At 43.5% G+C, this 12512-nt stretch overlaps 1 protein-coding gene across 5 annotated transcripts in view; it reads right to left on the bottom strand.

Annotated features, from left to right (window-relative positions):
- SMPD4 (sphingomyelin phosphodiesterase 4) overlaps positions 1-12494 on the bottom strand; it is a 29584-nt gene extending 17090 nt beyond the window's left edge. For 2 of the 5 annotated variants that reach the window (XM_073313295.1, XM_073313296.1), the window contains exons 1-10: positions 12437-12489; positions 9374-9460; positions 8752-8838; positions 7288-7430; positions 7065-7140; positions 6277-6385; positions 5688-5740; positions 4876-5027; positions 3311-3443; positions 335-406 (exon numbers count right to left, since the gene is read on the bottom strand). In XM_073313295.1, coding sequence (XP_073169396.1) covers positions 335-406; positions 3311-3443; positions 4876-5027; positions 5688-5740; positions 6277-6385; positions 7065-7140; positions 7288-7430; positions 8752-8838; positions 9374-9460; positions 12437-12439 — 915 coding nt within the window. In that variant the 5' untranslated portion in view covers positions 12440-12489. Of the gene's footprint in view, positions 1-334; positions 407-3310; positions 3444-4875; positions 5028-5687; positions 5741-6276; positions 6386-7064; positions 7141-7287; positions 7431-8751; positions 8839-9373; positions 9461-12396 lie in introns of all 5 variants that reach the window. The other 3 variants (XM_073313297.1, XM_073313299.1, XM_073313298.1) reach the window with 3 other exon arrangements.
- Between the last annotated feature and the right edge of the window lie 18 nt (positions 12495-12512).

Raw genomic sequence — 12512 nt, 5'->3', positions numbered from 1 at the left:
ATTTTTGTGTGGGATTTTAACAGGGCATTTTGTACTGAAGTCTTACCAATAGTTACTGATCTAATTACTATGAGTAGCATTGATTGTTATGACCATTCCACAACGTCAACTTTATATATATTTAGCTATTGCAACAAAGGCAAATGCAGATGACACAGGCATCTTCACATCTTTTCATCACTGCAGCTTAGAAGCTCTGAGGTATGCTTTTAAGAACACTCCTTTGTAACCATCCACTTAAAAGTTCTCCATAAGATGGGAAGTGATAAAGGTTCACCCCAAGATAAGAAGCCAACAAGCAAGACACACCCACAAATGAAGCACAAGCTATTACCTTGACATGAGGGGACTGCATTTTCTGATACATTTCCAGTGAGTAATGGTGAAGCCACATTTCAACAAAAACCTGCAAAACAACAAATGTTTTCTCAGCTAGAGGAAAAGAGGGAAGATCCAGGAATAGCCAGCCACAATCTGCCTCTGACTGGCCAAATTGAAGCCTGTTGTACATCACTCAACAAAAGACTAAGTTATACTTGTAAAATAGTGTAAAGCATGTACTTAGAGACGGTTCACTTTTTACAGACTTCGTTCTTTCCAAGTTCACCTTTACTAAATTTTTACATTTAGTGAGATAAGTGTGATCCGCATAGTATAATACTATCCCAAAGTATTATTTCACAATATCTGCAATCACACATCCATATAATTACACTGCATGTTGCGGTTATGAGGCCAAAACTTCTCACAGTTACACACCTACAAACTCATCTACTGTGTTTCAATGTGGTTCCACAGGTGCAAGAGCACTTTCCACCCCACCAAGGTATATGTTTTCTTTTCTCAATATTTTTAAGGCCCATTATGTTTCTGCCATTACTTGCATTATCACTGAACACACTCTCTCTCTCTATTTGTTCTTAGGAGACTATTATACAATAGAAGTCAAAACACCTTGTATAAATACAAGAAAAGTAACAAGACAAGCAACAGCTACCATATAGATCATAAAGTCAGAGGAATTGTAAACACAGTTCTGAAACATTGAAAGAAGAGTTCCTCCTTTAGCTCACCCAGCAGAACACTCACCTGAGTGTTAGCCTGTATCCGCAAAAAGAACAGGACGACTTGTGGCACCTTAGAGACTAACAAATTTATTTGAGCATAAGCTTTTGTGGGCTACAGCCCATTTCATCAGATGCATGCAGTGGAAAATACAGTAGGACGATTTTATATACACAGAGAACATGAAACAATGGGTGTTACCATACACACTGTAATGAGAGTGATCAGGTAAGGTGAGCTATTACCAGTAGGAGAGAAAAAAAACCTTTTGTAGTGATAATCAAGATGGGCCATTTCCAGCAGTTGACAAGAAGGGGTGAGGAACAGTAGGGGGGAAAAATAAACATGGGGAAATAGTTTTACTTTGTGTAATGACACATCCACTCCCAGTCTTTATTCAAGCTTAAGTTAATTGTATCAAGTTAGCAAATTAATTCCAATTCAGCAGTCTCTCGTTGGAGTCTGTTTTTGAAGTTTTTTTGTTGTAATATTGAGACTTTTAGGTCTATAATCAAGTGACAAGAGAGATTGAAGTGTTCTCTGACTGGATTTTGAATCATATAATTCTTGACGTCTGATTTGTGTACATTTATTCTTTTACGTAGAGACTGTCCGGTTTGGCCAATGTACATGGCCGAGGGGCACTGCTGGCACATGATGGCATATATCACATTGGTAGATGTGCTCAAATAAATTTTTTTAGTCTTATGCTCAAATAAATTTGTTAGTCTCTAAGGTGCCACAAGTACTCCTGTTCTTTTTTCTGGGAATACCAGTGATCCAAGTTTAGTGGCTTTAATTTATTAACTGGCATGTCTGTTTAATAAGAATGTGTGTGTGTGTGTCTCTCTCTCTCAAGGGAGATGGGAAAAGGCTGCAGGTGAACAACATAACAGGCACATCACACATTTCCTATAAGTATTACTTATCCATCCCTGAATTCAAATACCTTAGCAGAATAACCTATTCTTTTTTACTCTTCCATCTGTTTTCATTTCCCTTCCAACTTGCTTTAAGAATAAAAGCCCTAATGATCAGTTTAATCCTTTAGAGTATAAGAGCCTTGAAGCAAAACCTAATATAAGGCTAAGTTTCTTTAGGCCAAGATACGTCAATTCCAGTAAAATATTCAATTATATGTTAATCAAGAGAGAGAGTGGTGAGCAAAGCATGTGCGGGAGATGCAGGCACAGACTTCAGTGGATGACTCCCCAACACTGCTGCTTTATTATTTAGATTGCGAAAGCACCCAAAATGTGTTAGACATCATCCCTGATTGGAAGAACTTACAGTCTACACAAAGACCTTGGTGTGGCAATGGAAGGAAGCATTTTAATTTTTTTTCCTACTACCTGTCTGATGACTGGAGTGAGGGGGAGGAAATGAACAAGAACCGCGTCACTTACACTCAACCAAAGAGCAGCTTTATTTGAAAGAGACATTATCATGATCACTATACCACAAAATAAAGCTACACTGACAGCTTATTTTATTTTATTTTTTGAGAAGAGATGAGATCCTTATCTCCTGAATTCTAGGAATTATTTTTAAAAATTGATTCTTGCTTGTTGTCTAAACTTAGGTCTAATTTAGCATGCGATTCCCCATAATATTGTTAATACTTTGGATAGAAGTCATCACAGAAATGCAAATAACTCAGAACATTTGTGAATTAATTCTCATAACCACCTGTAAGATAGGTATTATCCCCCAAACTGAGGTGCAGAGATTAAGTGTCTTGCCCAGAGACACACAGCAAGTTTGTGGCAGAGCCAGGAATAAACCTACAAACTCCCAACTCCCAGTCCTGTGTTTTATTCATTAGTCACAAGATCATCCTTCCCCATAAACATCCTGCGTACACACTATTACACTGTACAATCAATATTTCAGTTTAGCACTGGGGCAAGATATCAGGTTTTGAATAAATTCTTAGTTCCTCATATTTCTCTCCCTAAATAAGGAGCGACTTATTCTGGTGTAAGTTGGATGAGACTCAGGCCCCTGAAATCCAAAGAGTGACAACTATTGCTTAACAACTTAGCAGTGCCTTTTTATCTTATGTTTCTTTATATTATGTTAATAGAAAACAACAGCTGCACTGCTCAGTTCCATTAACAGACTGCAAGGTAGAAAGGAATGGAAAAGAAAGCGGATCTTTAGTTAGGAAAAAAGAGATTTACCTGCAAATAAGCTTTTTCAGCCATTCTAACTTTAAAAATATAAGAAAATAAATCAGACTCACTTTAAGCACTGTTTCTGATCTCCAGATCTCTTGGGAAGCAGGATCAGCATTCACTGAAGGCTGATGGGCAATGTGCCGTTTCAGTAGACTAGTGTGGTGTATGCCATAAGAAGTGAAAGGCACTGCTGGGGATCTTTAAAGAGAAGTTTATATAAATACCGAAGTCAATGGGCCTCTGTACAGGGACAGAGGTCATAGATTGTAACCACAAGGACATAAAGAAACTGAATAAGAGTTTGTGCTAAATAAAGCTACGTAATTAGAATTTTAAAAATTAAGCAAGAGGTTGCAATTACTAGCCACAGCATTAGTAAGTGTCCCGTGCCTATTTTCATTTATTATTTTAAATGTCACTATGCAAACCACACACTACATTCTGCAGTACACTATTTAATTTAGCCTGTCTCCTATTCAACTTTACTGTGAGGTTAGGCCTTCATTAGGCAGCTAAATCATTAACAGACTTTATTAATCCAGTTTAAGGTTGAAGAAAGCCTGAGAGAGAGCTTTTGGAAGGCACTCAAAATGCCATTGTTAAAAAAAGCCACAACAATATATATTTGAGTAAATAAACATTTTTGATGATAAAAATAATACATAAAAATACCAAATTCAGAATTATCTTTACAAAAATTATACATTCCCACTCATCCCAGATGAGTAAGATACCAGCTTTATCCCTATTAATCATTGTAGATTTTGTGCATGTGCTGGTAAATTTTCATGTCCATTTTGCAAGGCTAATTGAAGAGCATAAGTTAAAACTACACAGAGGCTCAAAAAACTTTAGTAAGAGGTTGAAATTCTTTCCTCAGGTCCTTCCCAGTTTGTGGCTCAATAAAATCAACATATATAGTTATGCATAGTCTGCCACCTAAACTTTGATAACCCTTTTGTACGCTGGATAGTAAAATAAAAAATTCTACCCAGGCTTTGTATACCAGATCAAGTAAGAAACCCACAACAAATGGTAGCTTGCAAGGAAACACTGACGCATTCTTAACTAGGACATGGAAGTTTATAGCAGCAGAGACTGAAGCTGGCAACGTCAAAAAGTTAAAACAGAAGATACTGTTTGCCAAAATTGTCTGGAGTCAGCAAAATTGTTAGAATGTGAGAAGTTCCTTCAGCTACAGCCAAGACCAATTCAGTTTCTCCCTGACTGCACGGCATATGCATTAAATGGTACAAGCCACTCCTGGGTGGATGGTGAGTGTGTCCCACACTAGTCACAGCAGGAGCCATAATTAGTGGTATTGAATGAAAAAAATCCAACAGCTACAAACCACATTTATAACTCATCTCTGGCTCCACTACTAAAGGCCAGCAAACTTTCAGGAGAAAAGTTTCTCAGCTTTCAGTGACCCCTGTATTATATCCTCCATTGTAAGACTATTATACAGGTACAATCATGTTTATTTTATGTATGCATATACACACAATATAAAAATGGTGGCATTTTCTTACAATATCTGGGGTGAGAACTCATAATTGAAGCAAGCCAGTTTTTGTGAGCACTGCCCATGCAGTCTAGCACGGATAACGCAAATTTACCAAGTTATTACCTAGGAGCAGGTGAAGGGATGCCCCCGCCAGGATTGGAAGAAGGTGGAGGAAGAACACTTCCTTCTGTAGGAAGGAACCATTTCAGGTATGTGTCCACCAGACTGAAGTAAGCGCTGTTTGAAGGGCTGACATGATGGGTGGTAGGAGAGTTCTGGAATATATACACACACCATATAGCTACAATAAGTAAATACACACACTGTTACAATAAGTCACTGGGAACAGGGATTTCAGGACCTGATAAATCTCATTCTGGGTCTGATGCAGGAATTACTGGATGAAATTCTATGGCCTGTGTTATGCAAGAAATCAAACTGGATGTTCATAGTGTTCTATTCTAGCTTTAAAGATCTGCATTTTCATGAGCTCTTCTGCAATGATTCAGTGTATTGAATCACACTTCACATCTGACAGCAACATTAGAGACTGCTAAAAACAAGGGAAGTTTGGTGCGCAGTATAAGACTGCCATGTGTATTGTTTGTACAACAAAGTACGAAAGATGATCAACATGCTCAGCAGGTATAAAGTAAGAGTGCACAGAAAGCTGAAGTTTCTATACCTCATTCATCCTCAGCCACCAACGATGGAATGCAGCACTGAGAAGAGGAAGATGTGTACCATTATATAGATGTGTATAATCACTGCCTATGTTTTCATCATATCAAATGGTATTTACAAGCAACAGGTGCAAGATTTAGTTTAACTAGGTGCTTGCATTTAGACAAGATGGAAGCTTTCAAAGTGCAGTGAAGAAATGGTTTGCTAGAATGATGCCACTTTAAAGGGAAAAAAGGATAAAATTTACTTACCCTTTGTGTGATAAGGCTTATTGCAAAGTAAAACATGTAATATTCAAAAGGATCTGGAGAGACAGAGTCAAGGATACAATAAGTACAGCTTATTGGAAACATGATATGAACTTATTGGCCTTTTAAATCTTCAGTATCTCAGTGCTAGTTTTAGAAGACTTTCTAGAGCTCAACAGCAAGTTCAGGTTTGATCTCTTGCTCTCTTCCCAGGTGTTTATTACACACTGTCAAGTAGTTTAGGTTTTTTCTCCATACCAGACAAACAACCTAGAAATATTTATGAAACATAAGGGCTGAAATCCCGGGCCCACTGAAGTCAATGGGAGTTTTGCCATCAACTTCGATGAGGCCAGAATATCATCCTAGAAGTTTTCACACATTCAAGATTTCAATGGATGACAAGTTTAAGTCTAAACATTCCTCTACTGTGATGGCAATCTGAACATAGCAGCATTGGACTAAGGCACATCACTGTACAGCTAAGTACAGTAAGCAAACAGCAGAAATGGATCTTGATTTCTCAGTTTTAGTCACTTAAAATATTAAAAGGAATTAAAAAATGTAAACCCTTCAATTGTCAAAAGGATACTGAGGGCCAAGTTCGAGCCCAGGCCTCCAGATGGAGGGAACTGGACTTTGTTGTGGTATAGTGAGCATTCTGGTAGGACTCGTTCTTGCATTGAAGCCTTCACAGGGCCCTGAAAAGAGAGGGAGTAATGAGATACCTACCAGACTACTAAGAATATGTGAATGAGTTTTTGAGGATGTATTCTTGTATTGGACTGTAAAAAGATGACTGGTTCTTTGTTCTAGACTGTGGCTATTTGGTTGCAATGGAAAAGTTATTTCATGAAGCTTCCATGGAAAACCTGTTTTCCTACAACCATAAAGTGTTATGTTCCATAACCAGGATGATAGTTAATCTTCATTAAACTTACAGAAATGAAGCATCTGAGAGATATGAGATGTTGTTAGAGGTGGGGATGCTTTCCAACAAGTTTGGAAGAGAAGTTTTAAACTCCATCCATTGGTAATCAAGACAAAAATAGTCTAGTGCCTATTTTGGCAGCCAAATAATAAAAAAGAGAAGTGAAATTTCTTAGTTGAACAGCACAAAAGTTGCTGATAGTAACATAAACTAACAGCACAACTTCTTAAAAAATCCATCATGACAATGAATGCTCTGCCTCTAACAGCCCTCTGAAACAATCAACAATCTAGAAATCCCATCTCCAGAGCCTGCTATGCTATGAAACAGTAATTCAAATACTACAGTGGCAGGTCCTATGCTGAACCCAGAGTATCTGAGTAAGTAACATTCCAATGGGTGCAACACCAAAATAATTTTCTCTTACATAACCTTTAACAGTTACTTACTGGAAGATAGGAGACTGGAAATTCATATCTGTACTCCTCAGCTTGGAGTTTGTAAACCAGCTTCATCATCGGGCCACTGTAAGCAAGGATGAGGAAAAACAGTGAGCATCTTTTTTTTTTTGGCCCCTTTTGTAGATGAATGTTTACACACGAGGAAACGTGTCAAATACTAGTTTATTAATTCACCATGAATTTTCCACTGCTCTAAAGTTGGCACATTTACCTGGGATCCAGGAAATCCAGCGCAATAGCATACTCTGTAGGATTCACTCTTCCATGCAAACAGCGAAGATTCCAACCTATGATAATGCCATCCAAACTACCAAAAATATTCTCCACTAGCCATGGGAAGATGGCATGCAGTTCCTACAGGAAAACAACCAGAAAAAGGGTTGGAGTCATAATAGATAAATAAAATTTTAAAAAAAGAAAGATTGCTGTTCAGGTGTAGATTCTTTGTCTGAAGAGTCTTAATTTCAGACATCTGAATGCAAGAAATATTTTCCACCAACTACACTCAAAATATGCATAATTTTTTTTATTTCCAGGGCACACTTCTATGTGCAGAACATTCAGTGGAAATAATTTAAAGAAATTTAAATGCAAACATATATTCCACCCCCCTTGATGTGAAGTTAGACTCTGCCTGTTTTCTAATTCCTTGATTCCCATCATTTTACAGACTGAACATAAGAACGGCCATAATGGGTCAGACCAAAGGTTCATCTAGCCCAATACCCTGTCTTCCAATAGTGGTCAATGCCAGGTGCTTCAGAGGGAATGAACAGAACAGGTAATCATCAAGTGATCCATCCCGTGTTGCCTATACCCAGCTTCTGGCAAACAGAGGCTAGGGATACTTCAGAGCATGGTTTTGCATCCTTGCCCATCCTGGCTAATAGCCACTGATGGACCTATCCTCCATGAACTTCTCTAATTCTTTAATGAATCCTGTTACAGTCTTGGCCTTCACAATATCCTGTGGCAAAGAATTCCACACACTGACTGTGCATTGTGTGAAGAAATACTTCCTTTTGTTTGTTTTAAACCTGCTACCTATTAATTTCATTTGGTGACCCCTAGATAACAGTTCCTTATTTACTTTCTCCACATCAATCATGATTTTATAGATCTTTATCATATCCCCCCCCAGTCGTCTCTTTTCCAAGCTGAAAAGTCCCAGTCTTATTAATCTCTCCTCATATGGAAGCTGTTCCATACTCTTAATCATTTTTGTTGCCCTTTTCTGTACCTTTTCCAATTCCAGTGTATCTTTTTTGAGATGGGGTAAGCAGATCTGCACATCATATTGTTACCATAAAAGTTTTCAATTTAGAGTGATTAAGGTAGCAGAAAACCTCATTCTTTATCCCTAGACTACTATGTTCCAACTCAACTGGTTAGTATCAGTCATGTGTCACATCTTAAAATATTAGTGTCCTCATATTTGGCATTTCAGTAGAGAATGAAAAGTATGATTAAGAATGTGATCAATTAAAAATTTGGAGTTTTGTAACTACTGGAAAAGTTAGGTAACTTTTGGGAAACTACTGAACTCATAAAACTTCACATAAGAATCTTAAAACTCTTTACAAAGGCCAGAATAAAGAGAAATATTTTTAAAATAATATTTTTATAACTCCACTGAGGCATAGCTTGGACTACATTCAATGAAAGGTAGCTGTACCTTGGCAGGAAAATCTTCAATGACTATCTCCAGATCATGACACCTCTGAGCAAAGGGCTTGTTCATGCAATCTGCCTTCAAACTGGCCTGTTATGGACAGAAACTGAAATCAGATCACTTCTTCAAGAGAAAGTAAAAAGGGCAACACTTACAAAGATCTTGGCAGAGAATTCTCTAGTTACAGTGTTAAATATTGCTCTTGTGAAAAAGCAATGGGCTGTCATTGTTTCCATCATAAGATTTACTCTAAACATAAGTATTTTTTAACTCAAGACAAATCTCAGATACAGGTTTTTTTACCTACTTGGATCTACATTACAAGTTTTAAATTAAAGAGCAAGTACTCAATTTGTGACCATTTAAGTTCTATGAAAATAAGACTACATGACATTTAGAATGGTCAACACACACTAGAGTATTTGAGAAAAGGAGCTGGAAATTTCTCAGTGCATTTCCACAGAATGCTTTCAGATTTTATGCTATACATTCTGCTTATAGATAAATTGTCAGGAATTAATATGTGGAGGATTAAATTTTCAAGTGATTATTTGGCAATTCATTAGTCAAAAGCAATATCACCACAAGACTTTCCTAACCTATAACCATCTGTACTGGCACTTACCAATAGGAAGCTAGGCTGTTGTAAGTGAGGGACAGCCATAACTGTCTTTCTACAATACCCCAAAGGAAGTGTGATCTCAGGAAACCACTGGAAAGAAAAGAGATAGAAACATCTAAGTGAATATTAAAATCTCATGTTATAACACTGCTACAACTCACTTTCTGATATATTCATGTTTATGCATGAAAACAGGCAAAATGCATGTTTATTATGTCTATGTGAGCTGGAGTAAACCAAGGCAGATCCCTGACAAAGGTGACTACGCTATAATTTCCCCAAAGTTGATAACACTGCACATTCGCATAGAAATAATACAGTCTTTTCCAAATAAACATAACTTGGGGGTTGGGGGAAGGATGCAAAAAGAGCCTTTGTTTAATTAGACTGCAGCCAATGCAGGGGCACAAAACCATCTCTAGGGGACACAACCTGTATGGCATGGACTGTATGGCGTGTTTATGGAAGCATCAGTCCAGCAAGAGAAAGAAGACACTATCCAGATGTGAGATTGTCTCCAAATAGCTCATGCTATAGCTCCCGCTGAGATGGTGGCTGCTGACACAGGGAACACAAGCACATTACCACCAGTTTCAGAGTAGCAGCCGGGTTCGTCTGTATTCGCAAAAAGAAAAGGAGCACTTGGGGCACCTTAGAGACTAACCAGCTCACTTCATCGGATGCATCCGATGAAGTGAGCTGTAGCTCACAAAAGCTTATACTCAAATAAATTGGTTAGTCTCTAAGGTGCCACTAGTACTCCTTTTCACATTACCACCAGCGGCTGAAGGGACCAAGAGAGACAGGATCCTGGAAGGTTTTATGTTTGTCGGGGAGTGGTGGGGCTGAGACCCCCTCCAGGGGGCTGGATATTGGGGGCCGGATATTGGGAGCCCTGCTTACAGCCTCTCCCCCCGGGACTGAGACCCTATCCAGGGGGCTGGATATTGGGGGCCCAGATTACAGCCTCCCCCTAGGACTCAGACCTCTCCAGAGGGCTGGATACTGGGGGTGCTGCTCACAATCTCCCCCTAAGGCTGAGACCCCCTCCATGGGGCTAGATATTGGGGGCACTGCATACAGCCTCCCCCTTGGGGCTCAGACCCCTCCAGGGGGCTGGATACTAGGGGCACTGCTTACAGCCTTCCCCTTGGGGCTCAGACCCCTCCAGGGGGCTGGATACTGGGGGCGCTGTTTACAGCCTCCCACTTGGGGCTCAGACCCCTCCAGGGGGACGGATACTGGGGGCACTGCTTACAGCCTCCCCGCTTGGGGCTCAGACCCCTCCAGGGGGATGGATACTGGGGGCACTGCTCACAGCCTCCCCGCTTGGGGCTCAGACCCCTTCAGGGGGATGGATACTGGGGACGCTGCTCACAGCCTCCCCCTAAGGCTGAGACCCCCTCCAGGGGGCTGGATATTGCGGGCACTGCTTACAGCCTCCCCCTTAGGGCTCAGACCCCTCCAGGGGGCTGGATACTGGGGGCACTGCTCACAGCCTCCCCCTTGGGGCTCAGACCCCTCCAGGGGGCTGGATACTGGGGGCGCTGCTTACAGCCTCCCCCTAGGGCTCAGACCCCTCCAGGGGGATGGATACTGGGGGCGCTGCTCACAGCCTCCCGCTAGGGCTCAGACCCCTCCAGGGGGATGGATACTGGGGGCGCTGCTCACAGCCTCCCCCTAGGGCTCAGACCCCTCCAGGGGGATAGATACTGGGGGCGCTGCTCACAGCCTCCCGCTAGGGCTCAGACCCCTCCAGGGGGCTGGATACTGGGGGCGCTGCTTACAGCCTCCCCCTAGGGCTCAGACCCCTCCAGGGGGATGGATACTGGGGGCGCTGCTCACAGCCTCCCGCTAGGGCTCAGACCCCTCCAGGGGGCTGGATACTGGGGGCGCTGCTTACAGCCTCCCCCTAGGGCTCAGACCCCTCCAGGGGGATGGATACTGGGGGCGCTGCTTACAGCCTCCCGCTAGGGCTCAGACCCCTCCAGGGGGATGGATACTGGGGGCGCTGCTCACAGCCTCCTCCTAAGGCTGAGACCCCTCCAGGGGGATGGATACTGGGGGCGCTGCTCACAGCCTCCCCCTAGGGCTCAGACCCCTCCAGGGGGATGGATACTGGGGGCGCTGCTTACAGCCTCCCCCTAGGGCTCAGACCCCTCCAGGGGGATGGATACTGGGGGCGCTGCTTACAGCCTCCCCCTAGGGCTCAGACCCCTCCAGGGGGATGGATACTGGGGGCGCTGCTCACAGCCTCCCCCTAGGGCTCAGACCCCTCCAGGGGGATGGATACTGGGGGCGCTGCTCACAGCCTCCCCCTTGGGGCTCAGACCCCTCCAGGGGGATGGATACTGGGGGCGCTGCTTACAGCCTCCCCCTAGGGCTCAGACCCCTCCAGGGGGATGGATACTGGGGGCGCTGCTCACAGCCTCCCGCTAGGGCTCAGACCCCTCCAGGGGGATGGATACTGGGGGCGCTGCTTACAGCCTCCCCCTAGGGCTCAGACCCCTCCAGGGGGATGGATACTGGGGGCGCTGCTCACAGCCTCCCGCTAGGGCTCAGACCCCTCCAGGGGGATGGATACTGGGGGCGCTGCTTACAGCCTCCCGCTAGGGCTCAGACCCCTCCAGGGGGATGGATACTGGGGGCGCTGCTTACAGCCTCCCCCTAGGGCTCAGACCCCTCCAGGGGGATGGATACTGGGGGCGCTGCTCACAGCCTCCCCCTAGGGCTCAGACCCCTCCAGGGGGATGGATACTGGGGGCGCTGCTCACAGCCTCCCGCTAGGGCTCAGACCCCTCCAGGGGGATGGATACTGGGGGCGCTGCTCACAGCCTCCCGCTAGGGCTCAGACCCCTCCAGCCCCGCCCCCAATCTCCAGCCCGTTCTCCCGGGAGCCGGACCCCGGCGGGAGGGAGGGGGCGTCTCCCCACCTCGAGCGGGGGCCTCTAGCAGCAAGGAGCGGGAGCACATGCCCCCCGCCCCCACCTACAGCTTCCTGCCCCGCGGCCCAGGGGGCCCCTCACCTCGCCCCGCTGCCCCGTCCCGCGCTCTACCGCCCCAGACCATTTTCAATCCGCCGCCGCTCCCTCCTCCCCTCGGGACCGGCGCTGTCGTTAGACGTCATCCCCCTCTCGGCGCG

This window comes from Lepidochelys kempii, chromosome 15, assembly GCF_965140265.1.
Source record: "Lepidochelys kempii isolate rLepKem1 chromosome 15, rLepKem1.hap2, whole genome shotgun sequence".
Lineage (NCBI taxonomy): Eukaryota > Metazoa > Chordata > Testudines > Cheloniidae > Lepidochelys > Lepidochelys kempii.
The sequence above is the reverse complement of the archived record's forward strand: the minus strand, read 5'-3'. Positions and strand labels throughout refer to the sequence as shown.